At 33.7% G+C, this 27106-nt stretch overlaps 1 protein-coding gene and 1 pseudogene across 14 annotated transcripts in view; both read right to left on the reverse strand.

Annotated features, from left to right (window-relative positions):
• The window catches only part of STXBP5L (syntaxin binding protein 5L), a 228643-nt gene that overhangs the window by 51938 nt on the left and 149599 nt on the right, over positions 1-27106 (reverse strand). For all 14 annotated transcript variants that reach the window (XM_074331359.2, XM_019729631.3, XM_074331367.2 and 11 more), the window contains one exon: positions 5121-5186. In XM_074331359.2, the coding sequence (XP_074187460.2) occupies positions 5121-5186 (66 nt within the window). The remainder of the gene's footprint in view (positions 1-5120; positions 5187-27106) is intronic.
• LOC109446350 (C-type lectin domain family 1 member A pseudogene) lies at positions 8047-9072 on the reverse strand (annotated as a pseudogene).

A 27106-nucleotide genomic window follows, 5' to 3' on the forward strand; every position in this document is an offset into this window, starting at 1 on the left:
CTCTTTTCATAGTTACATTTCAGTTTTATGAAATTAGGCTAAAAAGTCTGCATTTACACTAACTTGCCTTTCCTGATAATATAGATTGTATGCAGCAATTCCTATAACAATAGCAAGAGATTGAAGAAAGTAGTTTTATGTATATGTGTTGCTATGGTATTCTGCAAATAGTATCGGGTACAGTCTCCTTTGTGGGCTTAAAAAGTCCTCTTAACACACACACTATTTTTCTTTTTTCATGGGAAATGAATGGAATAAGCAAATACTGATTATTTCCAATATTCTTAAGATAAGTTAAAGTCTGTTGGCATTTTGCCCAGAAAAGTAAATTTCACATATTTTAACAAATTAATGATTAAAACGCTTTTAAAAGAAAAAAATCTCTCATTCCTGTATTATGATTATTTATAATTTAAAGTTGCTGCTAAAGAAGAGTAGGACCTGCCCAGGAAACCAGTATCAAATAAGCCACTGAAGTGATAAATGAATTTTATCACAGTCAATCATTTCTGTCCCAAGTAATGTAATACAAAAGTAATTAAAACCTTCCTAGGTTGAAGCAATCTACTCGATTGTATGTAAAGTCCTCTGAGTCTGCTTTGCCAAAAAAAGAGTAAAAAGTGTGGCGATGGTGTTTCCAGAACTGCTCTAACATTAATAAAGGAAGAAACATCATAGGCAGAATGCTAAGCAGGATATCTACTAGAAACAAACAGCAATTATTATATTTATGATACCAAGTGGAAAATTCAATATTGTTGAATATGCTAATTCTGCCCAATTGATTTATAGACCCAATGAAATTATAATCACCATCCAAGCATATCTGTATGCAAACTGACAAATTGTTTCTAAAAGTTATGTGGAAACACAAAAGACCTAGAATAGCTATAACATTCTTGAAAAAGAACCACAAAGACAAAATTAGAGAACCTACACTATCAGCAATTCTATAAAGCTACAGCAATTAAAAGTGTGGAGTTGGATAAAAAATAAACATGCCAATGAAATAGAACATGAAGTGTAGAAACACATGCAGTAAAGCATATTAATCTGTGGCAAAAGTACCACTTTAGTACAGTGAGGGAAATGATAGTTTTCCTATAAATGGATACCTAAATGTAAGGAACCTTGACTCTGTCCTCACATTATGTACAGAAATATATTCCAAATGGAACTTTAACTTAAATGTGAAAGGTAAAACAATAAGGCTTCTAGAAGATAATATAAGAAAATAGCTGTATGATCTTGGGATGGCCAAAGATAAAAAATAAAACACTAACATTAAAAGAAAATATTGATGTTATATTAGCATTAAAAACCTTCTGTTTATCAAAAGACAACTTTAAGAGACCAACGAGGCAAGGTACAGAATAGGAAAACCTATTCCACACTATATACATCCAACGAAAGACAAGTATGTATCTGAGTACATACACAGAATTCCTACATATTAAAAGAAAAAGTTGGCAACACAACTACAATGAGTAAAAGATTTGAATACCTTATAAAACAATATTAAAAATAGTCAATACACATTAAAGAAGTTCATCAAAATCATTAGACATCAGAGATATGGAATTCAATTTAATTCCACAATGAGACAATACTACATACACCCCAGAATGACTAAAATTGAAAAACAAACATTGGCAAGCTTTATTTATGGTGGCCAGGACATGGAAACAACCAAAGTGTCCTTCAATAGATGATTGGATAAAGAAGATGTGGTATATATATATACAATGAAATACTATTCTGCCATAAGAAAAGATGAAATAGGACTATTTGTGACAACGTGTATGGATCTTGAGAATATAATGCTAAGTGAAATAAGTCAGACAGAAAAAGTCGAGACCGTATGATTTCACTGATATGCGGTATAAGAAACTGAAAACAACAAAGAAATAAGACCAAAAAACGAAGAAACAAAAACTCATAGACACAGACAATAGTTTAGTAGTTACCAGAGGGTAAGGGGGAAAAGGGGTGGTAGATGAGGATAAAAGGGATCAAATATATGGTGATGGAAGGAGAACTGACTCTGGGTGGTGAACACACAATGTGATATATAGATGATGAATTACAGAATTGTACCACTCCAATAAACTTAAAAAAAAAAAAAAGCAACTTTCATATAGTGTTAGTGGAAATAAAATTGGTGCAAACACTTTGGAAAACTTGGTAGTATTTAGGGAAGCTGAACATATGCATATATGTATATACATAAGTACCCTATGACCCAAAAATTCCACTGCCATATACATGTTCAACATAAATGAGTTTATATTTGCATTAAAAATTATTCACGATTGGTCATAATGGCTTTACTTATAATAGCCCCAAACAGAAAACCACCTAAAGCCCAGCAAAAATAACTACATATACAAATTGAGATAAATTCATATGTAATGGAATATTACACAACCAATAAAAATCATTCAGCATCATAGATGAATCTCATTATATATAATGTTGAGCAAAATAAGCAAGAAACAAAAGAAATAAATATTGCATGATTCCATTCATATGCATCCAAAACCGATAAAACTAATTATTGGTGGTAGAAGTCAGAATTGTAAATATCTTTGTGGGGGTTTGTGGTTGAGAGGAACATGAGGGAGGTTTCTGTGGTACTAGTAACAGTCTATATCTTGATTTGGATGTTGTTTTCATGGTGTATTCATTAGCAAAAACTAGTTTAGCTGAACTCTTAAGATTTATGCACTTTGAGGTTTACATATTATACCTCAGGTAAAAAAAGTTTACCCTAAAAGAGGTAAGGCCAGGGTATATAAGAAAATTCCAAATAAAAAAAAAAAAGTAATAGCTATTGTATTAACAATAAACAAGGTAGAATTCAGGTGAAGAACACATAATGTGAAATGAACAATCATGATTAATGGTAAAGAATGCATTTTTGTGGATATGTTCCTGAATATCTACACATGAATATTCTTAAAAATAAAAACGTAGATGCATGGAAAAATAAAAGCACATTATGATGAATGATATTTTAATTCACCTTTTCTCCATACTTGACAAGTGAAGTAATCAAAATATAAGTATAGACATGAAAAGAGCAAACAACCCTATAGAGAATGGGCAAAGTATATGAATAGATGATTTACAGAAAAAATATTTAAAGAGATCTTAATCATATGGTGAAAAAGTATTCAACACCACTTATATGTGGAAGGCAAATTGAAACTACATTGACATATCCATTTTACCTACTAGACAAGCAAAAAAAAATTTTTTAAATTGGTAACCAATACTTGCCTGGTATTGCTGGAAGGAAAGAAAATTGTTGCAAACCCTAAAGAGAGCAATTTGGGAATATCTATAAAGATTAGACAGGCATATATGCTTAGCCCAGAAACTCCAATTCAGGAATTTATCCCAAAGATATACTTCCACACATTTAAAATGAGGAATGTATCAAGGTAAGTCACTGAAGCGTTGTTTAACATAGCAGAAGATTGATACTAAACTAAGTGTCCTTTAATAGGTGAAATTATTAAATAAATTATAGTATATCATGTAATTCAATATCATGCAACAGTAAATAAGAATGAGGAAATACTTTATGTAATAAAATGGAAAGACAAGATATACTGTAACGTGAAACAAGCAAAGTACAGTGAAATGCACATAATATACTACTTTCGTATAAAATAGGAAGCAAAAGAGAATTTATGTGTTTGGTTTGTTTACAAATTGTCTGAAAGACTAAACAAGAAACTAACAATATTATTTCTTTTTCAAGAGGATGTAAACAATGTATGAGGAAGAAAGGAAGGGAAAATTTTAAATTCCATTTCTTTTTGATGTTTGAACCATATAAATGTATTACTATTCAAATTCAGATTATAAATGAGAATTTAAAGTGAGTCAGGTTATTTAAATTTGATATAGGATGTCGAATGACATTTTATATTGGAGATTTCTGTCATGGGAAAATATCAAAGTAATATTTTAAGGAGATTAATTTTGCAACATGATATGCACAATGAATTCTAAGAAGGAAAAATGGAAAACAGAGAAACCTATTGAACATTTTTATGATACTCTAGGTATGGGGTAATAAATACCTAAATTAGGATGGTGTCAATAGGAATGTAAAATAGGGTAAATGTATGAGACTATATTTAAAATAAAAGCAGGAAAATAAGGATTAAATAGATATGATTAAAACAAAAATGTACAAAGGACACAAGATTCTACTTAGCCTACATTTCTGAAAAATAAGGATAAACAACTAACAACTCTTAAGAGACGGAGTAAATTCAAGAACTGTCACAATTCTAAATGAATTTCTAAAAGTCGAAATTCATTACTTTATAAAATTTTGTATGAAGTTAAAATAAAAATAGTTTAAATAAAAAGAAATTATCATTTTTTGTACTCTGTGAAAATGGATCTACAGTTCAATGTCAAAGATATACCTAATATTTTTGGTGTAATAATTTATGTTACCATAAATGCATCATAGAAAAATCAGATAAATGAAAATTAGAAAAATAAGCAAACCATTCATAATCCCATTAGCCAACAATTTCTACTGTTAACATTTTTTTTTACAGATTTTAAAAACTTAATCTAGGACTCTTTATACTCACATTTTAAAATATATTTTAATGGGTTTATGCTTTACTTTGATGCTTTACTTCCAACACATTATATTATCATTTTTAAAATTTCTTTTGCCAATGAATATATATTTTCCAAACTATGGTTCAGAGGCATGGTATCTACTACTGTACCTATGGCATGTATTTCCCATTAATTCAATTCTAGCTATATGAGGAGTTTCTGTACAATATTACCAATTTTTGCTTAGAATTATTAATATATCTGCAAAATAACCTTCCTTCAAAGTGTCTTTAAAGGTATTGCACTCATACCTCTGATCTGAATATTTTTGGGAGGCCAAAAATATTTTTAAATACATTTATTTCTATTTAACTTTGGAATTAAATTTGCTTATGGTTAAATTTCAGAAACTCAATTACAACTTTACTGAAAATATGAATTGTACATTATAAGAATTAGGAAAATAAAGCAGTCGATTGCTACAGTGAGTTACCAGAAGCCTGGGAAATACCACTCATGTTTACCTGAAGTGGGAGACTTGCAGCGCTCAAGTTCCAGGGGAACTGGACTGTCATTCAGCTCAGTTAAACCTGAAAATAAAGTCACAAAAAATTAGATGAATTTTGCTAACACTTTGTAGCTAATTCTTGTTTTTCAATTCTTGTAGGTTTAAAAAGGTTTTTTTTTTCCTATGAAAACTACTTTTCTAATGTTCATGTTATGACAATTATTCTGAAAATTTGTTTTAAAATCTTTTAAATTAAAATATAGTTGGCATAAAATATATTACTTTCAGGTGTACAACATAGTGATTGGACATTTATATACCTTAAGATGTGAGCACCACACTAAGTCTAGTACCCATCTGTCACTGTGCAGTTATCACACTAATTGACTATTTCCCCTCACCTTTTTCAACCATCCCTCCATACCCTCACTTTAACAAGTGATACAGAAAAAAATAAGGAGCAATAGCTAGCTGATATAAAAAGGGTAACTGAACATGATGGTGGAAATATATAAATCCTTTTTAAATTTTTTTCATATGAAATACCTACTTTAATAAATGAGCTAGCTTCATCTGAAAATAAACCAAGAATAATATGAATTAGAAGGAGTTTTTAAAAAGACTTAATCAAAGCTTCCACTTTCAAGAGAAAATGGTTATTGGCTTTTAAAAAGACTTTTAAGAAGATGCTATGAATTTTAAATATACTTATAAAAATGCAGTATTGTGTGGTACGTACAACAGTATAACATTCATTCCTATAATAAGTACTACATTTTTATTTCTAATATTTCTTGTTTTCTGTTCTGTCATTTTCCTGACAAATACAAGGATAGGCACAATAGAGTAATAAATATTTTGTAATTCTCACTATCTGCATTCCTACGACATTCACAAAATATCCTTAATTATGGGTTTCCTGTTTGTTGGACAATCTCACATACTTTTTCTTTGTAAATAACTATTAAATTTCTATTTAATGTAAATTCCCATACCCATAAGTACTTAAGAGTTATTGACAATTACCAAAACCATCTTTGTTCATATTCCTTTCCACTATTCCTTTCTTTATATAATTTGTATCAATAAACTTGCTGTAGGTTCAACAAATTCATTTAGAAAAGGACTGTTTTGACACTCTAGCCCAACTCTTATGTTTTATAGATAAGTTCAAAGTGTTTAAACTATTTGTTTAAGGTTACAGAACTAAGTGCCAAAGCTTGAACAGAATTCTTTATATATTTTGTTAAAAGTCTTTTGTCAGAAGTAGGTATTGTGAATATTTTCTTCCAGTATGTATGACTTTTTCATTTTTTTAATGAAAATGAAATGTCTTTTGGTGAGCAGAAGATTAATTTACTTGAAAGACAATTTATCAATTTTTTATTTTGTGATTTTAAAAATTCCTGTATAAGTAATCATTGCTTACCACATGGTCATAAAGATATTATACTTTGTTTTCTTCAATAACTTTTTGGATTTCACTTCTAGGACTACAATCTATCTCAATTTAATTTTTGATTATGGTGAGATAGGGATGAGGTCCATTTTTCTCTTTATGTTTGCCCAGTTGTTCCATCATTATTGGTTAGGAATATTTTCCAGTCCTCATTGATTTTTATTAGTGCCTTAGTAAAAATTAAATTGGACATATATATGTGGTTCTATTTCTGGACTTTCTTCTGTAATCACTGGTCTTTTTGTCTATCTTTTTTATTTTGCCTATCACGCTATTTAAATAATGTAGGTTTATAGTACATCTTGAAATCAGGTAGTGAAATCCTCCAACTTTGTTCTTTTACAATAGTGTTTTAGTTATTCTAGAATTTTTTTGCATTTCTATATAAATTTTAGAATCAGTTTGCCAATTTCTACAAAAAAGATATGCTAGATTTTATTGGATTATGATAAACCTATAGATAAATCTGATAGACTAAGTATCCTAATAGTCTTCTAACCCATACGTATGGTATTCCCTTCCATTTAAATGGTTCAACATTTTTTTTCTTTCTTCACTGTTCTGCATATTTCAGTATAGAGGTCTTATACATAGCATTCTTCAAGATTTGTATTTCCTTTTTTGGTCTTTTGCCTAGTTCTTGTATCATTATTGAAAGCTGACTATTGAATATGAAATTTTCAGTAATGCTTTTTCACATTATTCAAATTTATTATTATTAGATCTTCAGTACCTGCAAGATATAAACATGGATCAAATGGAAGAAAATAGAAACAGAAACCAAACTATCCCAGATGCACATAAATAGACTGCCTTTTGTTCTGGTGTTCAATCTCTCTAAAGGGAGCATCAGGGACAGTATTTCTGATATGGAACTAAGTTGAGAATATTTCTTTCCTAGAAGAAATTCCTAGGGAAAGGTGACAATCATTGGGATCTTAAATGGACATAGGGAGGTATGCTTGTAAGAAGTCAAGATTCTAATAAAGAAAATTAGCTAGTGGGCAGCAGGCCACAGACATAGCAGATGGGGACTTTGTTGGGAGACTGGGAAGGAACAATACATAAACTAAAGAAAAAAAGAATTAATTGTGTATTTGGTAGCCCAGTATAAGAAGTGATTGCCAATTTCTTGTGGACTATTGGACCAAAAGATGTTACATATACTTATTTCCTCTAAGTTTCTCACTTCTCCAAATATTAAAGAAGACATGGAAATAGAAAGATATTAGATGCTGAGAGGAAAGAACACTAGAAAGTTATCTCAAAGTCAAGAAGGTGGGTTACAACTTTATGGGTTTCTGGGGCCAGTTGGTGATACAGAAATAATACTTCTTGTTGACTAGTAAATATGTGCATGAACCGAAGCTCAGAAATGCTGGTGATCCTGAGCAGGAAACATGAAAATCCTTCTTGTGCCAGTCAGAGGGATTGCCTTTCCTGATTTTTTCCCCCTACTTTCCAATGTCTTAATATCCCTTGCATTGACCTTGCTTGGCTCAATCATTTCGTTGAATTGTTGTATACATATGGATCAAATGGAAGAAAATAGGAACTAAAACCAAACTGTTACAAGTGCAACTTTTGTTCTGCTCTTCAGTGTCTCTGAAGGGAGCTTCAAGTTGTAGTTGTATCTGGACAGTCAATTACCTCTACGTAATGGTTCAAAGAAGCTAATGGAGTCTCCCTAAGCTTGATTGTGGCTACCATTTTTTCACATGCCCACTGCCTCAACTCTTTGCAATCTCTCAAAAAAAAAGCCTTTCCATCGAGGATGGTCACACAGTCTCTGCCTCTTAGGCTGGTGAAATCTATAATTATATCAAACAATTCAGATGTGTAAGAGGCTCCATCATTCCAGAGCCAGGCCTTGCCACTTCCTTTGTGGTATAGCCCTGTCCAATATGAGTAGAAAAGCTCAACGTAGCTCTAAGACTTGGCAAACTCCAGCATTTCTTTTGTGTTTATCTTCAGCATGGTTGAGTTCTCAGCAATACAGAAATATTCACAGCTTTGCCAACTCTTGCTCTCTTTATAAAATTGGTAGCATTTGTCTCCATGCCACTTCCATTTTTCTGGGCATGGGCTACGTTGTGCTCTCCAGTTTTGTTATAGAGCTTTTTCAGCCACACACTGCAGAGTTACTACAAGTTTCCTGTTCTGAGCTTGGAGAGATTGCAGCTGTTGGGAGAGATTCCCCAATCTTTTTTTCCTTTTCAGAAATCCTGTCTTGCTGACTATTGGAGAGCTGGTAGTACTGAAAAAATACAAGCCTCTGTGCTGCCAGGCTAATCAGCAGCACTAGGCACAAAGTAAGAAGGGTAGGGCCACTGGATGCCAAGTGGAAGAGGGAGGCTGGTGCCCTGTGTGTCCAGGCTCTGGCAGATGAGTTGCAATAGAAGTTTGAGAATGCAGGCTCATGGTGGTGCCCTCATTGGCATCCAGCATTGCAGCATGTTCCTCGTGCTACTACATGGCCTACATCAATCTCATTGGCAGAATCACTTGCTCTGAGCCCCAGTATTGGGGCAGCAAGCCAAAAGGTGTCAGGGACACATGGGGAGAAACCATACCAGCTGACTTTAGGGCAAGGGCTGGAGGGGCAGCTTCCTCCCAGACAAAAATGCTGGCAGAAACCACCGTTCCCCTGCTGAACCTCCAATAATTATTGTTGAATTGTCTATTTCTCTATTTGATTTTATCAGGTATTGCTTCATGCACTTTGTATCTTTGTTGTTAGATGCATTTATACCTATAATTGTTATATCATCTTGATAGATTGACCATTTTATCATCTTAAATGTCCTTCTTTATTTCTAGTACTTTTTGCTTCAAAATCTATTTTGTGTGCTATTAGGATAGCTACTCTAGCTTTCTTATGGTTGCTGTTTGCATAATCTTTCCCATTTTTTTATTTTCAACCTACTTGTATCTTATTGTATCATTTTTGGTCAGCATAGTGTTGGATCTCGATTTTTTTTTTTTAAATTTGGCTTGGCAGCCTTTATCTTTTGATAGCATTGTTTAATCTATGCACATTTAATATTCATGATATAGTTGGATTACATCGGTCATGTTACTTTTGGTTTTCTGTATGCCTTATGTCATTTTTCATTCCTCTAGTACTCCTTCACTGCTTTGTTTGGCATTAAGTAAAGTTTTCTAGTGTTAACTCTCTAATATCTTTAATGAATTTTTCACTATGTTTTTGAAGTTTTTCATGGTAACTCTAAGTCTTAATATATATATCTTAACCTATCAGAATGTACTTCAAATGTATACTAACTTAATTTCATGAGATATACAAGTGTCACTATTTTATAGCTCTATTTTCTCTTACCCAGTTATGAGCTATTTTTGGTATATATATTACATCTATATGTGTTAGAAGAACAATATATTATAATTAGTGCTTTATATAATTTTGTGTTTTTTTTTTAATAAAAGCTGAGAGAAGAAAGAAGAGCAAACATATATTTATCAAGTTTGTATATTAACCTTTGATTTACCATTTGGCTCTCTTCATTTGTTCTGTTATATTCATCTGCAGTCATCTGCTTATGCAAATACAACTTTGGTCCCACCCACTTCCTTCTTTGTGCTGTTATTGGAAAAACAATATGAGGCCAGACAATTAAGTTTAAGAACTCCTAGAAAAAGTGCTCCATATCTCATTGCTGAATATCACTATGGTCACCTTCGAAGTACTCCCCTTGGGAAGCTATGCACTGAAGCCAGCCCCTAGTCTACCATTCAAAGCAATTTTGAAACTCTTTTTCTGGAATGGCCATCAGCTGTCATCGTATTACTCTTGATGTCCTGAATGTCATCAAAATGTCTTCTTTACAATATTTCCTTTATCTTTGGGTAAAGAAAGCAGTCATTGGAGGCCAGATCAGGTGAGTAGGGAGGGTGTTCCAATACAGTTATTTGTTTACTGGCTAAAAATTCCCTCACAGACAGTGCCGCGTGAGTTGGCTCATTGTCGTGATGCAAGAGCCATGAATTGTTGGTGCAAAGTTCAAGTCGTCTAACTTCTTCATGCAGCCTTTTCAACACTTCCAAATAGTAAACTTGGTTAACTGCTTGTCCAGTTGGTACAAATTCATAATGAATAATCCCACTGATATCAAAAAAAGGTTAGCAACATGGTTGCAACAAGTTTGCGAACTTAATTGTCAGAACTTCTATTACATTTTTCTATGTTATATGTAGGCCAAACAATATAATTTTATATTGTTTCATAAATTGCTTTTTAAATCAAGTAAGAGAAGAAATATGTATGTATACTATTATGTTGTAGTTACATAACTACCTTGTGTTCTTTTTTACTTTGAGTGGATTCAAATTACCATCTGGGGTCACCTTCTTTCAGCCTGAAGAACTTTAGTATTTCCTATAAGGTGGCTCTGCTAGCAACCAATTGTTTTTTGCTTATCTTGGAATGTCTTTATTTCACCTACATTTTTAAAAAATAGTTTTACTGGATATAAAACTTTTGGTTGGTCGTATTTTTCCTTTGAGCACTTTGAATATGTCATCCTACTGCCTTCTGGCCTCTACTGTTTCTGATGAGCTGTAAATCCTATTGGAGTGCCCTTGTATGTGACAAGTCATTTTCCTCTTACTGCATTCAATATTTTTCTCATTGTCTTTCCGTATTGTTACTACAATGTGTCTTGGTGTGGATATCTTTATACTTATACAACTTGGAGTTTGTTGAGCTTGTTGGATGTGTACATTAATATTTTTCATCAAATTTTGTTAAGTTTTCAGCCAGTATCTCTTTAAATATTTTTCTACTTCCTTTTCTTCCTTCTACTTATTATGGAATACACTTATTATTATATTAATACACTACTTATTGTGGATACACTTAAGATATCCCTCTCTTCTCTGAAGTTTTGTTATTTGTTCCTCTTTTTTACCTCTTTATTCTTTATAACACATAGTCTCTATCAACCTACCTTCAAGATTGCTGATTCTTATTTCTACCAGTTCAAATCTACTGTTGAGTCCCTAAAATTATATATATATATATATATATATATATATATATATATATATATATATATATATATATAACAACATTCTAATCAAATTAAGTTTGGGTAGGGGTCATGTTTGAAGCCTATCTTTGAGATTTAAATCCTGGAGAGGTCTTAGCTGTGTCTTTTCTTGGTTCTCTCTAGTGAACCAACTCACCTATGGTCTAGCTGGTTGCTCTTAATTAAGAGGAGCTACGAGTCTGTTATTTGATTTCTCCCAAATACTTCATTGGTTTTGATGTCATCCTTAGGCTTGAACTTCCCCAAATTGTGTTTCAGATAAAGCTAGTTCCTTTGGGGAGAGCTTCAGAGTTTGCTAACACTGCCTCTTCCCCTGGGCAAAACCTCTGAGCCACTAGTCTGAGCCCTGGCAGGGTGGTAACCTCTATTTTTCTAAGCTAGGCTCTTCTGGTATGAAACATCTGCCCTGTGAGCAAGTCGGGGTGAGAGTAATCAGGGTCTCAGTATTTCTAGCTTGCTACGCCTGGGATAGACTTTCTGTCCTATAAGTAGAGGATTGGCAGGGAGTGGGAGCTTCTAATCTCTTGGCCACACTCACCAAGAATTTGGCCTTTTCTACATGGAGAGGATGAGAAATACTGGCAACCTGAAGGCAGGAGAGGTATAGAGCAAATTGTGGCTTAGAGCCACAAACTCTCATTTTTTTCCAAATTTTAGTATATTTTTTTGAATAAATGTTTCTTCATTTTCTGTATCCTCTTAGAACAATTTATAGAGACTTTAAGTGAGTGGTGTTTTAAAAATAGCTTTCACCAGTTAGGCTTTTTCCTCTGGAAAATATTTCCATGGTGCTCTTTAGGTTGCCGTCTGGAAGTTGATCATGTACATGGTATTCTTAAAATATATACATTTCTCAATTGTTTGCTGTTATTATGCAGAAATATGATTTTTGTACAGTGATTGGTATTCTTCAATGTTGCTAAGTACACATATTTTCTGTAGCTTTTTTTTTTTTGTATATTCCTTTGAATTTCCTACATACACCGTAATATTATTAGCAAATAAAGAGCTTTAATAATTTCTTTCCAATCCTTAGGCATATTATTTTTAATTTTGCTTTTCACCCTTACTGGTCATCAAGTACAATGCTGAACAAAGTTGATGAGAGTAGATATCATTCTCTTCTTACCAATTTTAGTAGAGAAACATTCAATATTTCACAATCAAGTAATGTTATCTGTAGGTTTTTCATTGATGGGCTTTATTCAATTGAGGAAATATTCTTCTATTCCTGATTTTATGAGGATTTTTATCATAAATATATGTAAAAGTATGACAAATGTTTTTTTGTTTGTTTGTTTTGCATGTACAGCCATACACCACATAATGACAAGGATATGTTCTGAGAAATGTGTTGTTCGACAATTTTGTCATTTTGTGAACATTACAGAGTGCACTTACAGAAACTTAGATGGTATAGCCTACTACACACTTAGGCTATATGGTATACACTGTTGTATACATGGTTCATCATAGACTATTGTTATTATGTTATTTTCTCCTTTATCATATTAAACAGGTATTTTGAATTATTGATTTTCAAATATTAAACTTATTCTTGGGATAATCCACCTTGGTTATGTTTTACCTTACATATGTCTGTCTTCCATTTCCTAGTATTTTATTTATAATTTTTGCATGTATGTTCATGAATGAGACTGGCCTGTACTTTTACTTTAATCTGTCTTTGTCAAGTGTTGTGTTTCAACATTGTGCTGGCCTAAGAGAACCAGTTAGGAGGAGTTCCCTCTTTCTTCTATTCCCTACAATTGTTTGCATAAGAGAGCCACAAACTCTCATTTTTTCCCCCAAGTTTTAGTATATTTTTTTGAATAAATGTTTCTTAATTTTTCTGTATCTTCTTAGAACAATTTCTAGAGAATGTTTCAGATAATTAATCAGTGAAGATAACTAATGTTTCAGATAATTAATCAGTGAAGATATTTGAGGCCTACAGTTTTCTTTGCTATGGGTATTTAATTTTGAATTCAAAAAATTTTTAAATATAGGTAGCTATTTATATTTTCCAATGTGCTTAATGTCAGCTTTTGTATTTTTTATTTTAAGAAATCTCTTAATTTCATAAATATTGTCAATCTACATGCATATAGTTGTTCATAACCTTATTTTTTTAATGTCTGTAGAATCCTTTTCATTCCTGGTATTAGTTATTTATGGTTTTTCTTCTTTCTTGATCAACCTTGCTAGTGTTTTATAAATGTTTGTAATCTTTTAAAGAATATCTTGTGGTTTTGTTGATCTACTCTGTTTGCCCTTTATTTCACTGATATCCAATCTATATTTCCTTCTTTCTGTTTACTTTGGGTTACATTCTTTTTCTTTTTGTTAATGTCTTAACAAAGAAGATTAGATTATTGATTTGAGATATAGTTTTTTCTAATATAAGCATCTAATGTTCTAAATTTTCCTTTAAGTACTACTTTAGCAACATCTCACAAATTTTGATATTTTTGTTTATACTTTCAGTTAAAAAATACTTTAGAATTTCCCTTATGATTTATTTTTTAAGCCATGAGCTATTCTTAATTTCCAAATATGTATTTGGGGATCTTAAGACATAGTTTTGTTATTGATCTCTAACTTATTTTGTCATCAGAAAACATATTCTGCTTGATTTCCATCCTTTATAATTCATTATAACTTGTTTATGACTCAGTCTGTATTTTTTAATGTTCCATGTCTACTTGAAGAGACTCTATATCTTCACTTGTATGATGTAGGTGCCTGTTTATGTCAGATCAATTTTGGTTAAAGGAATTGCTTACATTTTTTTAATATCCTTACCAATTTTTGTGTATTCTATCAGTTACTGAGTAGAAATGATGAATCCCTCAATATGATTGTAGATTTGTCAATTTCATTTTTTAGTTTTGATAATTTTTGCTTTATGTATTTTGAATATCTCTTATCAGGTCTATACAAGTATAGGATTTTTATATCTTCCTGATAAAGCTATTGTTTTCTAATTTTGAACTGTGTCTCTATCTCCTTGTCTTGACATCTACTTCATCTCATAATATAGTTATATCAGCTTTTCCTGGGATTAGTGTTTTGATGGAATTCTTTTTCCCTTCTTTTACTTTCAATCTATTTGTGTGTTTTTATAAAGTGCATCTCTTATAAATAGCATATAGTTGTGTCTTTTGTTTTCATTCTGTCTCACAATCTCTGCCCATTTTGGGGGTGATGTTTGCTCCATTTATATTTAATGTAGTCATTGATGGAGTTAGATTTATGTCTATCATCTTCCTATTTGTTTGCAGTTTGTCCTCTCTGTTCCTCTTTTCTGTCTTTTGAGAAAATCAAATATTTTTTTAGTATTCCATTTTATCTTCTCTTTGCTACTTAACTACATCCATCTGTTTTGTTTATTAGTTGTTCTAGGAATTATAATATGCATCTATAATTCATCACAATCTACCTTTAATTATTATTGTATGTATATTTATTTTATGAGAAAACTTTACTATTGTATAATTCTGTTTACCTCCCTCCCATCCTTTGTTACTATTGTCATATTTTGATTCTATACATTATGAACCCCATGATACATTGTTAGTTCTTAATTTAAAGAGTAAATTAACATTTAAAGATTAAGAAAAGATAAAATAATCTTTTATATTTATCCACGTATTTATTATTTTTAATGCCCTTCATTCTTACTGTATATCCAAATCTCCACCTGGTATAATTTTTCTTCAGCCTTAAAAACCTCCTTTACCATGGTTTGTAGTGCGTGTATGCCAATGACAGATTTATTTACCTTCATTTTAAAATATTTTTGCTAGATATAGAATACTGAATTTACAATTATTTTTCTCTAGCACTTAAAAGATGTGATTCTGTTGTCTTCTGACTTCCAGTTATTTCTGATGAGAAATCACTCATTATTCATATCATTGTGCCTGTGTGTGTGTGTGTGTGTGCATGCTTGCGCGTATTTACTACTTTTAAGATTTCTTCTTTGATGTTGATTTTAGTAGTTTTACTATCAAGTCTTAAGTATGGTTTCTTTGTGTTTTTCTAGTTTAGGGTTTTCTGATCCTCTTGGTTCTTAGAGTTCATGTTTCTCTTCAAATTTAGTAGAAAATTCAGCCACAAGTTACTGACACTCACTTAGCTTTTATTTATTTATTTTTAAACCTCTACTTCTGTTTGGATCATTTGTGTTGACCTGTATTTAAATTCACTGATATCTTTCCATGGCCATCCAATGTATTGTAAACACAATACTGTAAACTTTTCATTTCAGATATTTTTTATTTCTGAAATTTCTATTAGATTCTTTTTTAGAATTTCAGTTTCTCCTGAAATTTACCAACATATTCATCTATTCTAATCCATCTTATAAGTGTTTAGAAGTTCTTGTCTGCTAATTTCAATTTGTGTCATCTATGGGTCTGCTTAGATTGACTCCCCGCCCCAAATTTTCTGCTTCTTTGTATGTTTTTAAGTTTCTGATAGATATATGTATCTCCTTTTAAAAAAATTTCCTTTGTTATTCAAGTGAAATGCTAACTATTTAGATTCTAAAAGTATTGAACTGAGCTGCAGCTGACCCTCAGCTTTAATTAGATTAAGTTTCCCTTTAAAACTGAACCAAGATTTCTCTTTGCTCTTCAGTCCAACACTCAAATATTCAAACTCCCTTTGCCAGGGAGCTTCTTTTTTCTTTTCTTTTCTTTTTATTGGGGAGTACTAGGGAACGGTGTGTTTTTCCAGGGCCCATCAGTCGTTGTCCTTCAATCTAATTGTGGAGGGTGCTACTCACTGGCCCATGTGGGAATTGAACCGGCGACCCTATTGTTCAAAGCTCATGCTCTAACCAACTGAGCATCCGGCCACCTGCCCGGGGGCTTATTTCTAATCTTCTTAGTATTTGTTTTGGGAGACAATTGGAATGCAGTTTCTGATATTTTAATTCACCTTGGGTCAAATTCTATAACCCCAGAATGCAAGCACTTTGACACTGCATGAATTTTGTCTGCTATCCAGTCTACTCACACTGCCACTTTCTCAAAAATTCATGGAGTGGTGGGGGTTAGGTGGGAAAATTGCCCGACTGAATAATACATTTTTGTGTTTAGAGCTATTTCAGATCCCATTCACTAGGCCAGTCCAGTTATTAAAACTCACTGTTTTTTCCCATTTTTTGCTGTCCATCTATGAAGAGTCCATTCCTTCCCCCACGTGTACTAGGTTACTCACTTGCCCAGGCATGAAAGCAGCTACAGCTTTCTACTCATCTGTGTATGGCTCTTCTGTCTCTGGAATTCAGTTAATCAATGCTTCTTTCAATCTAGCACTCTTCAGTAGCCCATGGAAGCTATGATTTTAATTTTATAATTGTTATTATCACATGATTTTATTATTGTCATTTCCATGGGGATGAAGGATTTTCATGTCTTTCAACATCCTATCTGAAAACAGAAAACCCCTCACTTAAATTTTTATTTTGGAAATACTGTGAAAGCTGGATTGAAGACATGAGAACCAAAGCAACAGAAATCAGTTAAATTGGTTAATCCATTAGTGACACTAGTAGGTATCCATTAATGCGCTCAGTGCATGCCAAATAATTGCGCTTTTCCTAATAAATGATGAGATTTCCCCAAGATTATGTGGAGATATTTATGTCTGATATATGAATGAAGTAAAGCAAATTGATTGCTAAACTTGGAAGATTTGTACAGCGATTCATTAGAAAATATATACTAAATCCTGGTTGAGAACAGATACAGAAATTTTATGGTAAATAAATAATTGAATATCAGAAGACAAAACTTCCTCTGGGTACGGTGAATTATATCAACTGTTATTTTTCTAAGGACAATCCTATAATTTCTAAGGATATATACCTATAATGTATCTTAACTGGTAGTATAATTAAGAGAATACTTGAAGTAGCAACTTGTGAATGTTAAAATGTCAGCATTCTTTAGGAGACTAAATACCCAGTACAGAAATGTCTCTATGCATATAAATAGTCTATAATTTGGGGGATATTCTTACCAAATTACCACTTACCATATAAAATGTTCTGTTCTGAATGTTTTCAAATTTGATTCATATTTGGGCCATATAATCTTTTGTTGTGGGGTGGTATGATATAGGAGTTTTAGCAGCAGCTGTGGCTTCTACACACTAGATGCCAATAGAGCACCTCTGTTCCCAATTGTGACAACCAAAAATGTCTTCAGACATTGCCAAATGTCCCACAAGGGACAAAATCATCCCTGGTTGAGAACCACTGCCCTAAGTTATATCAGTGTGTTTTATTTGTTTGACTCACATTGAGATTACTGTTAACTAAACTCTAGAAAACTGACATATTACTAAGTATTACCTCCCCTAATTTTTATTTCTTAGTTCATTTTTTTAATTCAAAGGTGGAACCTTTTATTTTACCTACTAATTACAGTTGAATATAATTTCCTTTCAACTTTTCAACACAAAGTTTTAGAATAAGAAAATTTACACTGTAAAACTGATTTCAAAAAGAAAGGAAACCTATTAAAATGTAGAACTGGAAATCAGATATAAAAATAATTTGTTTCATTTCTCAACCAAATCATGCATTTTCAATTTATCCCTCTCATTCTGTAGCTCTCTCCTTTTCTTCTATGTCCCTGTCTATTACAACAGACAGCCTCCTATTAAATACCATCTTTGTACATATGCTTTGATCCCCTCTCACCTTCTTAAGGACTTTGCTCCTTTAGTTATCCCACTTGTCCCTTATTAACAATCTCACTTTTGCTATGGGTATTCTGCAGTATTCACATTAACTTTAAAATATGCTCCTTATCTAAAATGAAAAAGAATGCATCCTCCACGTAATACTTTATTCCAATCCAGGTACTGACCTATTTTCTGCACCAAATATCTTGGAAGAATTACCTAATTGTGTTGTTTCCCCACTTGCCTGCCTCTCCTTAGTTTAATACATTTTTGGTTTTTATGCCAATATTTTCCAAAACTACTTTTTAAAGGGTCACTACCAACCTTCACAGGGCAAGACCCACTAGTCACTTTTTTGAGCGTATCCTACTTATCCTATCTGTAATATTTGATATGACTGTCCATTTCTTGAAATACTTCTCTTTATTTTGGCTTATGTAACAATATTCTCATGTTTTCTCTTCTCTCTATCAAGTCGTCTTTGTAAATCCTCCGGAATATAAATGTTGAAATTTCTGATGTCTCTATGTACTCTCTTCCCTCCTTCTATTCTCCCCACCTAGGTAATTTCATTTATTTCTATGCCATTACATACTATCCATATGCTAAAGACTCAAATCACAGCCCTGAGATTTGTTTACCTCTTCACTTGACATCTTCTCTTAAATGACAGACATACGAAAATTTAACATGTTTAAAAGTGAACTCTTTATTCCCTACCACCATGCCCCAACCCTAGCTTCTCCATCTTTGTAAATAATATCATGACACAATCAATGGCTCAAGCCCAAACCTGGGAGTAATATTTGATCCTACTCTCGATATCCCACATTGAATTATAATTACTGGTTCTGTAAGTGCTAATGGTTCATGGACCGATCCTTTTCTCTCAACCACATTGGAATCACCTTAGTCAAAGCAACCTTCATTCCTTGCCAGGAGTACAATATTGGCCTCCTAACTGGTATGCTGGCTAGCTTTCTTTTTTGGCCTCACAATATTTTCTTCATTCAGCGATATGGATATTTGAAGACATAAATCAAAACATATCATTCCCCTGCTTATAATAAAACTGAACTTCTTATAACTGTTTCAGAAGCTATATAATTTGTCCCTGTTCACCTAGATATCAAAATCTTAATCCATTTTCCCTCTCAACGACTCCACCTCCAGCTTCCTCGGCTTTCTTTTTATTTATAGAAGAGAGTTAAGTCTGTTACCACCTTAGAACCTTCTTATCAGAGGTTCACTGTGCTAGGAATACACTGCTCTCTGCACTTCATGTGTGTGTTGTTTTTTTTAAATACCTTTATTAAGGTTTCATTGACATTTCTAAAGTATATAATTTGATAAAGTTTGACATATGTATACTTGCACGTATGAAAAAATCTCCACAATCAAGTTAATAAACATGTCTATCGTGCCCAAGAGTTTGTGTCCTTTTGCAACCCTCTCTTCCAGTCCTGCCCATAAGTGCCTCTCCCCATCCCCAGGCAGCCACCTATCTGTTTTCTGTAACAATTCATGAGTTTTCATTTCCTATAATTTTATGTAAATGAAACCATACAGGATGAACCCTTTTTTGTTTGGTTTCGTTTATTCAGTGTAATTATTTTGAGATTCATCCACGTTGTAGATATAGCTGTAATGCATTCTTTTGTATTGCTTAGTAAACCATTACATGCATATACCAGAATTTGTTTATCCATTTACCTATGGAGACTTCCATTGTTTCAGTTTTTGACTACTACAAATGAGTTTCTGGTTGCCATGAATGTCTTAGTATGGATATATGCTTTCATTTATCTAGGGTAAATAACTAGGTATAAAACGGCTAGATCATATTATCAGTCTTTAAGAACCTGCCAAATGGTTAGTTATACAAATATACATTCTCACCAGTAGTGTGGGAGAGTCCTGTTTCCTCCACATTCTTACCAATACTTGGCATAATCAGTCTTTTTAATTTTAGCCACTATAATATATGTATAATGATATCTCATTGTAGTTTTAATTTGATTTCCTAATAATGAATGTTGTTGAGTATCTTTTTATATGCTTATTTATTATCAGTATGTCTTCTTTTGTAAACTATTCAGATCTTTTGACCATATTTTTATTAGGTTGTTCATCTTATTGAGTTTTGAAAACTAAAATATGTGTATTCTAGATACAAGTCCTTTAGCAGATATATGCTTTGCAAATATTTTTTCCTACTCTGTGGTTTAACTTTATTCTCATAACTGTCTTTTGAAGAGCAGACATTTTTACTTTTGAAGAAGTCCAATTTAGCCGAATGTTCTTTTATGGAACATGTTATTCTTATATAAAAAACTTTCACCTAACTCAATGTCACAAAATTTTCTCCTTTTTTTCTAGATTTACATTAAGGCTCATGATCCATTGTAAGTTAATTTTTTTAAAAGTTGGTGCAAAGTATGAAGTTTTAAATATTACAAAGTTAATTTTTTATTCAAGGCTATCAAATGTTTGAGTACCTTTCTCTACTTAACTGACTTTGCATCTTTGTCAAAAATCCATTGTCCATATCTGCATGGGTTTATTTCTGGTGACTTTATCGAGTTCCATTGATCTATTTGTCTTTGAACTAATACGAGACTACCTCAATAACACAACTTTTTTATAAGGTCTTGAAATTAGGTAGTGTTCGTTCTCCAACATTGTTTTTTCTTTTTTAAATGAAGTATACTTGGCATACAATATATTAGTTTCAAGTGTACAACACAGACATTTGACTATTATATATCTTATAATGTGCTCAACACAGTAAGTCTAGTAATCACCTGTCACCATGCAAAGTTATCACACTATTATTGAGTATATTCCCCTTCACCTTTCTCACCTATCCCTCCACTCTCCTCCCCTCTGGAAACCATCAGTTTGTTAATTTTGTTTTGTTCATTTGTTTTGATTTTTTTAAATTTCCACATATAAATGAGATCATGTGATATTTGTCTTTCTCTGCCGTGATTTAAGTCTATCTGACTTAGCATAATATCCTTTAAGTCCATTCATATTGTTGCAAACAGCAGGATTTCTTTTTTTTTCTTTTATTTCTGAGTAATATTACATTGTACATATGCCCCATCTTCATCCATTCATCTATCAGTGGACACCTAGGTTGCTTCCATATCTTGGCTATTGTAAACAATACTGCAATGAACATAGGGGTGCATATATTTTTGAAGAGTGCTTTTGTTTTCTTCAGATAAATACCCAGGAAAGGAATTCCCGGGTTACATGATAGATCTATTTTTACCTTTCTGAGGAATCGCCACACTGTTTTACATAGTGGCTGTACCAATTTGCAGTACCACCAACAGTACACAAGTGTTCATTTTCTCCACATCCTCGCCCACACTTACTATTTGTTGACTTTTTGATAATATCCATTCTAACAGGTGTGAGGTGATAACTCATTGTGGTTTTGATTTGCATTTCCTTGATTATTAGTGATGTTGAGTATTTTTTCATGTGTCTGTTGGCCATCTGTATGTCGTCTTTATAGAAATATCTCTTCCTGTCCTTTGCCCATATTTTTGATAGGATTTTTGTTGTTGTTAAATTGTATGAGTTCCTCATCTCAACCCTTTATTGGATACATTATTTGTGAATATATTCTCTCATTCAGTAGGTTGTCTTTTCATTTTGTTGATGGTTTGCTTTGCTGTGCAAAGCTTTTTAGGTTGATGTCTTCCATTTGTTTATTTTTGCTTCTGTTTCTCTTGCTCAAGAGGATATATCCAAAAAGATACTGCTCAGACTGATGTCAAATAGTTTACTTCCTATGTTCTCTTCTACCAGTTTTATGGTTTTAAGCCTTACATTTAAGTCTTTAACCCATTTCGAGTTCATATTTGTATATGGTATAAGAGAATGGTCCAGTTTCAGATTTTTTTTTTTTTTGTATCTGTCCAATTTTTCCAGCACCATTTGTTGAAAAGGCTATTTCTCCATTGTATATTCTTCCCTTCTTTGTCACGGGTCAATTAACCATATAGGCATGGGTGTATTTTGGGGGTCTCTATTCTGTTCATTGTTTATGAGTCTGTTTTTGTGCCAGTGCCACACTGTTCTGATTATTATGGCTTTGTATACTTTGAAATCACAGAGTATGATGCCTTTATCTTTGTTATTCTTTCTCAAAATTGCTTTGGCTATTCAGTGTCTTTTGTAATTCTATATAAATTTTAGGATACTGTTCTAGTTCTGAGAAGAATGCAATGGGAATTCTGATAGAGATTGCACTGAATTTGTAGATTGCTTTCAGTATTATAGTCATTTTAATGATATTAATCTTTCAAATCCATGAGCCTGGTATCCTTCCATTTATTTATGTCCTCTTCAATGTCTTATAGTTTCCAAGTACAGATCTTTTACCTCCTTGGTTAAATTTATTCTTAGGTATTTTATTTTTTTGGTGCAATTATAAGTGCAGTTTTTAAAATTTCCTTCTGATTGTTATCTGGGCATAGCAACATGATGAATTTATGTATACTAATTTTGTGTCCTGAATTCTTTTAGTCTTTCATTTTATTAAGTTGTATTTTCTTATCTGAGAAAATCTTTCTCTCTCCTTCAATTTTAAATAATAGCCTGGCTGGGCAGAGTAGTGTTTGTTGTAGGTCTTTCTTTTCATCACTTTGAATATCATGCTACTCCCTTCTGACCTTCAAAGTTTCTGTTGAAAAATCATCTAACAGTTTAATGGGAGATCTCTTGTACATAACAAGTTGCTTTTCTCTTACTGCTTTTAAGATTTCTTTTTGTCTTTAACCTTTAGCAGTTTAATAATGATGTGTCTTGGTGTGGTTCTTCTGTGGGTTCACCTTGTTTGGGACTCTCTGCACTTCCTGGATTTGTATTTCTAGTTCCTTTGCCAGTTCGGGAAGTTTTCAGTCATTATTTCTTTGACTAGGATTTCAGACCCTTGTTCCGTCTTGTCCTGGTATCCCTATGACGCAAAACGTTGATATCCTTGATGTTAGGGCTATTTAACAAAAGGTACTGGGCATGCTGTGGCTAGTCATTGCTTATTTGGAGTTTGGGGACCTTTGATAAATTTTGGGAAAGTCTACAGTATGAGGTAGGCTGCTAGCGTAGAAAAGACACTGGAAGCTGCTCAGACCAGGCATGTTAATTGGGTGGGGCAGGTCTCAGAGAATCTTGGGAGTAGGGGCGTGAAGAGTGTTAGCAATGTTAATAGTGAGATCAAATTTGGGGCCCACTTGAGCCTGCTGGCTGGGTGGGGGAAGGACTCAACAAAGAAGCAATGGCACTTGTCAGTGCTTGTGTTTCTAAGCAGAGCTCTCCTGACCCCTGCCACTCCAGACCTCCTCCTGAAGGCAGTCAATTCAGTTCCTCCCGGTATGTCCCTGGCTCTTTTCAGCTGATGCCCCTGCATTGGATCCCACAGCAAGTGAGTTTGTGAGGGAGTGACTTCGAGCATGGGCCACTGAAAAGGAATGCCTGAATCTCCCTCAGCCTTCCATCTCACCTGGATGAAATCCCCACTGGTTTTCATAGACACATATTTTGGGGACTCCTCTTCTCAGCACTGGTGCCCAGGCTGGAGAGTTAGGTTTGGGGTGGGACTCCTCACTCCTTAGCAGGGACTTCCACAGCTGGGATATCCTTCCCAATCTTTAATTGCCACACCATGGTTATGGGACCTACCTGTTCCTCATCTACACCCCTGTACCAGTCTTGTCATGGCCTCTTCTTTATATCCTTAGTTATAGGACTTCTGTTCAGGTAGTTCTCAAAGATGGTTGCTGTATAATTTAGTTGTAATTTTGATGTGGTCATGGAAGGATGTAAGCCCAGTGTTTATCTACTCTGCCCTCTTGACTGGAAGGGTTGATCTCTTTCCCTTTGATGTACTGGTTTTCTTTAATACTTTGTTTTTCTTTATGTTTTGTGTATTTTTGTGTATTTGTAGTTACCATGAGGTTCATAGACGAGAATATTCACCTATATCTATAGCAATGTATTTTAAGCTGCTAAATATTTAAGTCAAATACATTCTAAAAGCACTATATTTTTACTCCCCCTCCACACTTTGTTTTTGACATATTTTATATCTTTGTTTTGTGTATCCCATTACTATTTATTGTAGTTATAATTAATTTTGTTACCTTTTTCTTTTAAGCTTCATATTAGCTTTTTAAGTGGTTGATTCACTGTTTATTATACATTTGCCCTTACCAGTAAAATATTTTCTTCCATGTATCGTCTTATTTCTAGTTATGGCCTCTTCTTTTCTGCATTAAGAACCTTTATTATTTCTTGTAAAGCTGGTTTAGTGGGGTGATCTACTTTAATTTGCTTGTTTGGGAAACTCTGTCTCCTTGAATTCTGAATAATAACCTTGCGGTGTATAGTATTTTAGGTTATAGGTTTCTTTGTTTAAATACTTTAAGTATTTCTGCCACTTACTTCTGGCCTGTAAAGCTGATGCTGAGAAACCAGCTGATAGCCTTATGGGGTTTCCCTTGTATGTGAGTTGTTTCCTTCTCTCTGCCTTCAGGATTGTCTCTATATCTTTATCTTTTGCCATTTTTTACAATATGTCTTGGTGTGGGCCTCTTTGGGTTCATCTTGTTTGGAACTCTGTGCTTTGTGGACCTGAATGTCTGTGTCTTTCCCCATTGTAGGAAAATTTTCAGCCATTATAGCTTCAAATATCCTTTCTCCCCCTTTCTCTCACTGTTCTTCTTCTGGAATCCCTACCATACAAGTGTTAGAGCACTTGATGTTTCCAAAAGTGACTATCATCTTTAAAAAATTTTTCTGTTTGTTTTGTTGTACTGACTGGGTGATTTCTACTATTCTGTCTTCCAGGTGGCTAATCCATTCTTTTGTATTAACTAATCAGTTGTTGATTCCTTCTGATGTATTTTTTCATTTCAGCTGCTGTATTCTTCCTCTCTGATTAGTTCATTATATTTTCTAACTCTTTTTTGAATTTCTCTCTGAATCCCTCTATTCTCAAGTTTATTGAGCATCCTTATGACCACTTCTTTGAATTCTTTATCAAGCAAATTACTTATTTCTGTTTCATTAGGGTTTTTCTCCTGGATTTTTTTCTTCTTTATTTGGGCCATATTCTTCTGTCTCCACATTTTGTTTGACTTTCTGTGTTTGTTCCTGTGAGTTAGATAAAATAGCTATCTCTCCCAATCTTAAAAACATGGGCTTTGTGTAGACTGCATGCTGGATGACTTTGGCAGACCAGTTTTAGTCAGGGTGGGTGTGAACGGTGCCTGGTGTGCCATGTGGCCAGAAGATGTGGCTTCTTGATGGAGCAGCCGGGTGTACCCATGTGTGCGGTAACTCCCTGTTGTTTTGGCTGTCCATGGCCAGAAAGAAGTCAGGGAAGGCCAGCCTGATGTGTGCACATTTCTTTGCACATCTGATCCAAGTTGGGCTGTCTGATGTGTTTGTAGCATGCCCTATTGCTTTAATAGTCTGTTACCCAAGCTAGGTCTGGGCAGGGCAGTCCTGTGTACCTGTACCACAGCACTTTGCTAGTTCTGCACTTTCTCCAGGCAGGGAAGCCCTATGTAATTTTACAGTAGTGCCCCAAAAGTTCTGTACTTTCTTTGGGTGGCAGTCGTGCATGCACTGGCAGCAGCACTCCACTAGTTCCACACTTGCTCTGGACAGGGCAACTCTGTGTGCATACACTGTAGCACTTTGCTAATTCTATACTTTCTCCAGGACAGACTCATGTGCATTTGCATCAGTACCCCGCTATCTCTGCTATCAGTACTCCACTATCACCTTCATTGGATGGGGCAACCCCACATGTGGGCACAGCAGTGCTTTGGTATTTTCATACTCTTCTCCGGGTGGGAGAGCCCCATGTGCACATCTTAGTGGGCTGTGCAAAGCAGCACCGTGCTGTACCTGACAGATCAATCTCAGGGTGGAGCAGCCCCATGTTTGTGAGCTATGTTGCCCTCATTTTCCTGCTGGAGGCAGTCCAGGAAGGTTTGCTAGTGACACACTGCAGCAGCCCTGCAGATCAGCCAGAGAAACTGGATAGAGCTCCTGCCCACTATCTAATTGCAGGGGAAACATAAGTAATGGTGTTCATTGGTTCCCCTGGTCCTGGACAATTTCCTCAGCTCCTGGTGGCTATACTGGTTTCCCAATTTTCTCTTTGTGATCTCTTGTTTGTTGTGTAGAAGCTGTTCAACTGGTCCTCAATTGTTCTTCTCAGGAAGAACTTCTCAGGAAGTGTACATTCCATGAGTTTTTGGAAGGGGGAAACTCATGTCCTCTTTTGCTGCCATCTTGGCCCCGTATTCCAACATTATTCCTTTGAAAAGCTGTTTTGGTTACTCTAAATCCTTTGCATTTCTGCATGGACTTTAGGATAAGTTTATCAATTTCTATTAAAAGTCTGCTGAATTTTTATTGGGATTGTATTGAGCTACAGATCAACTGGCAGAGAACTGACATCTTAATACTATCAAATCTTCTGAAACATGGTAGAATTTTTCACTTTTCTCAGAAAAGTTTCCTGGTTTTCAATGTATGAGTCTTTCACTCTGTTGTCTAATTGATGACTGTTTCATATTTTTTATGTCAGTATAAAATTTCCATTTCATATTGTTTGTTGTAGGTAGATAGAAATAAAATTGATTTTCGTATATTGACCTCCTATCCTGCACTTTGTTAAACTCTTAGTTCTGGTAGCTTTTTTGTAGATTTCATTAGCTTTTCTTCGTAGATTATCATGTT

Source organism: Rhinolophus sinicus, chromosome 17 (genome assembly GCF_057876585.1).
Source record: "Rhinolophus sinicus isolate RSI-liver-muscle chromosome 17, RSI-T2T, whole genome shotgun sequence".
Classification (NCBI taxonomy): Eukaryota; Metazoa; Chordata; class Mammalia; order Chiroptera; family Rhinolophidae; genus Rhinolophus; species Rhinolophus sinicus.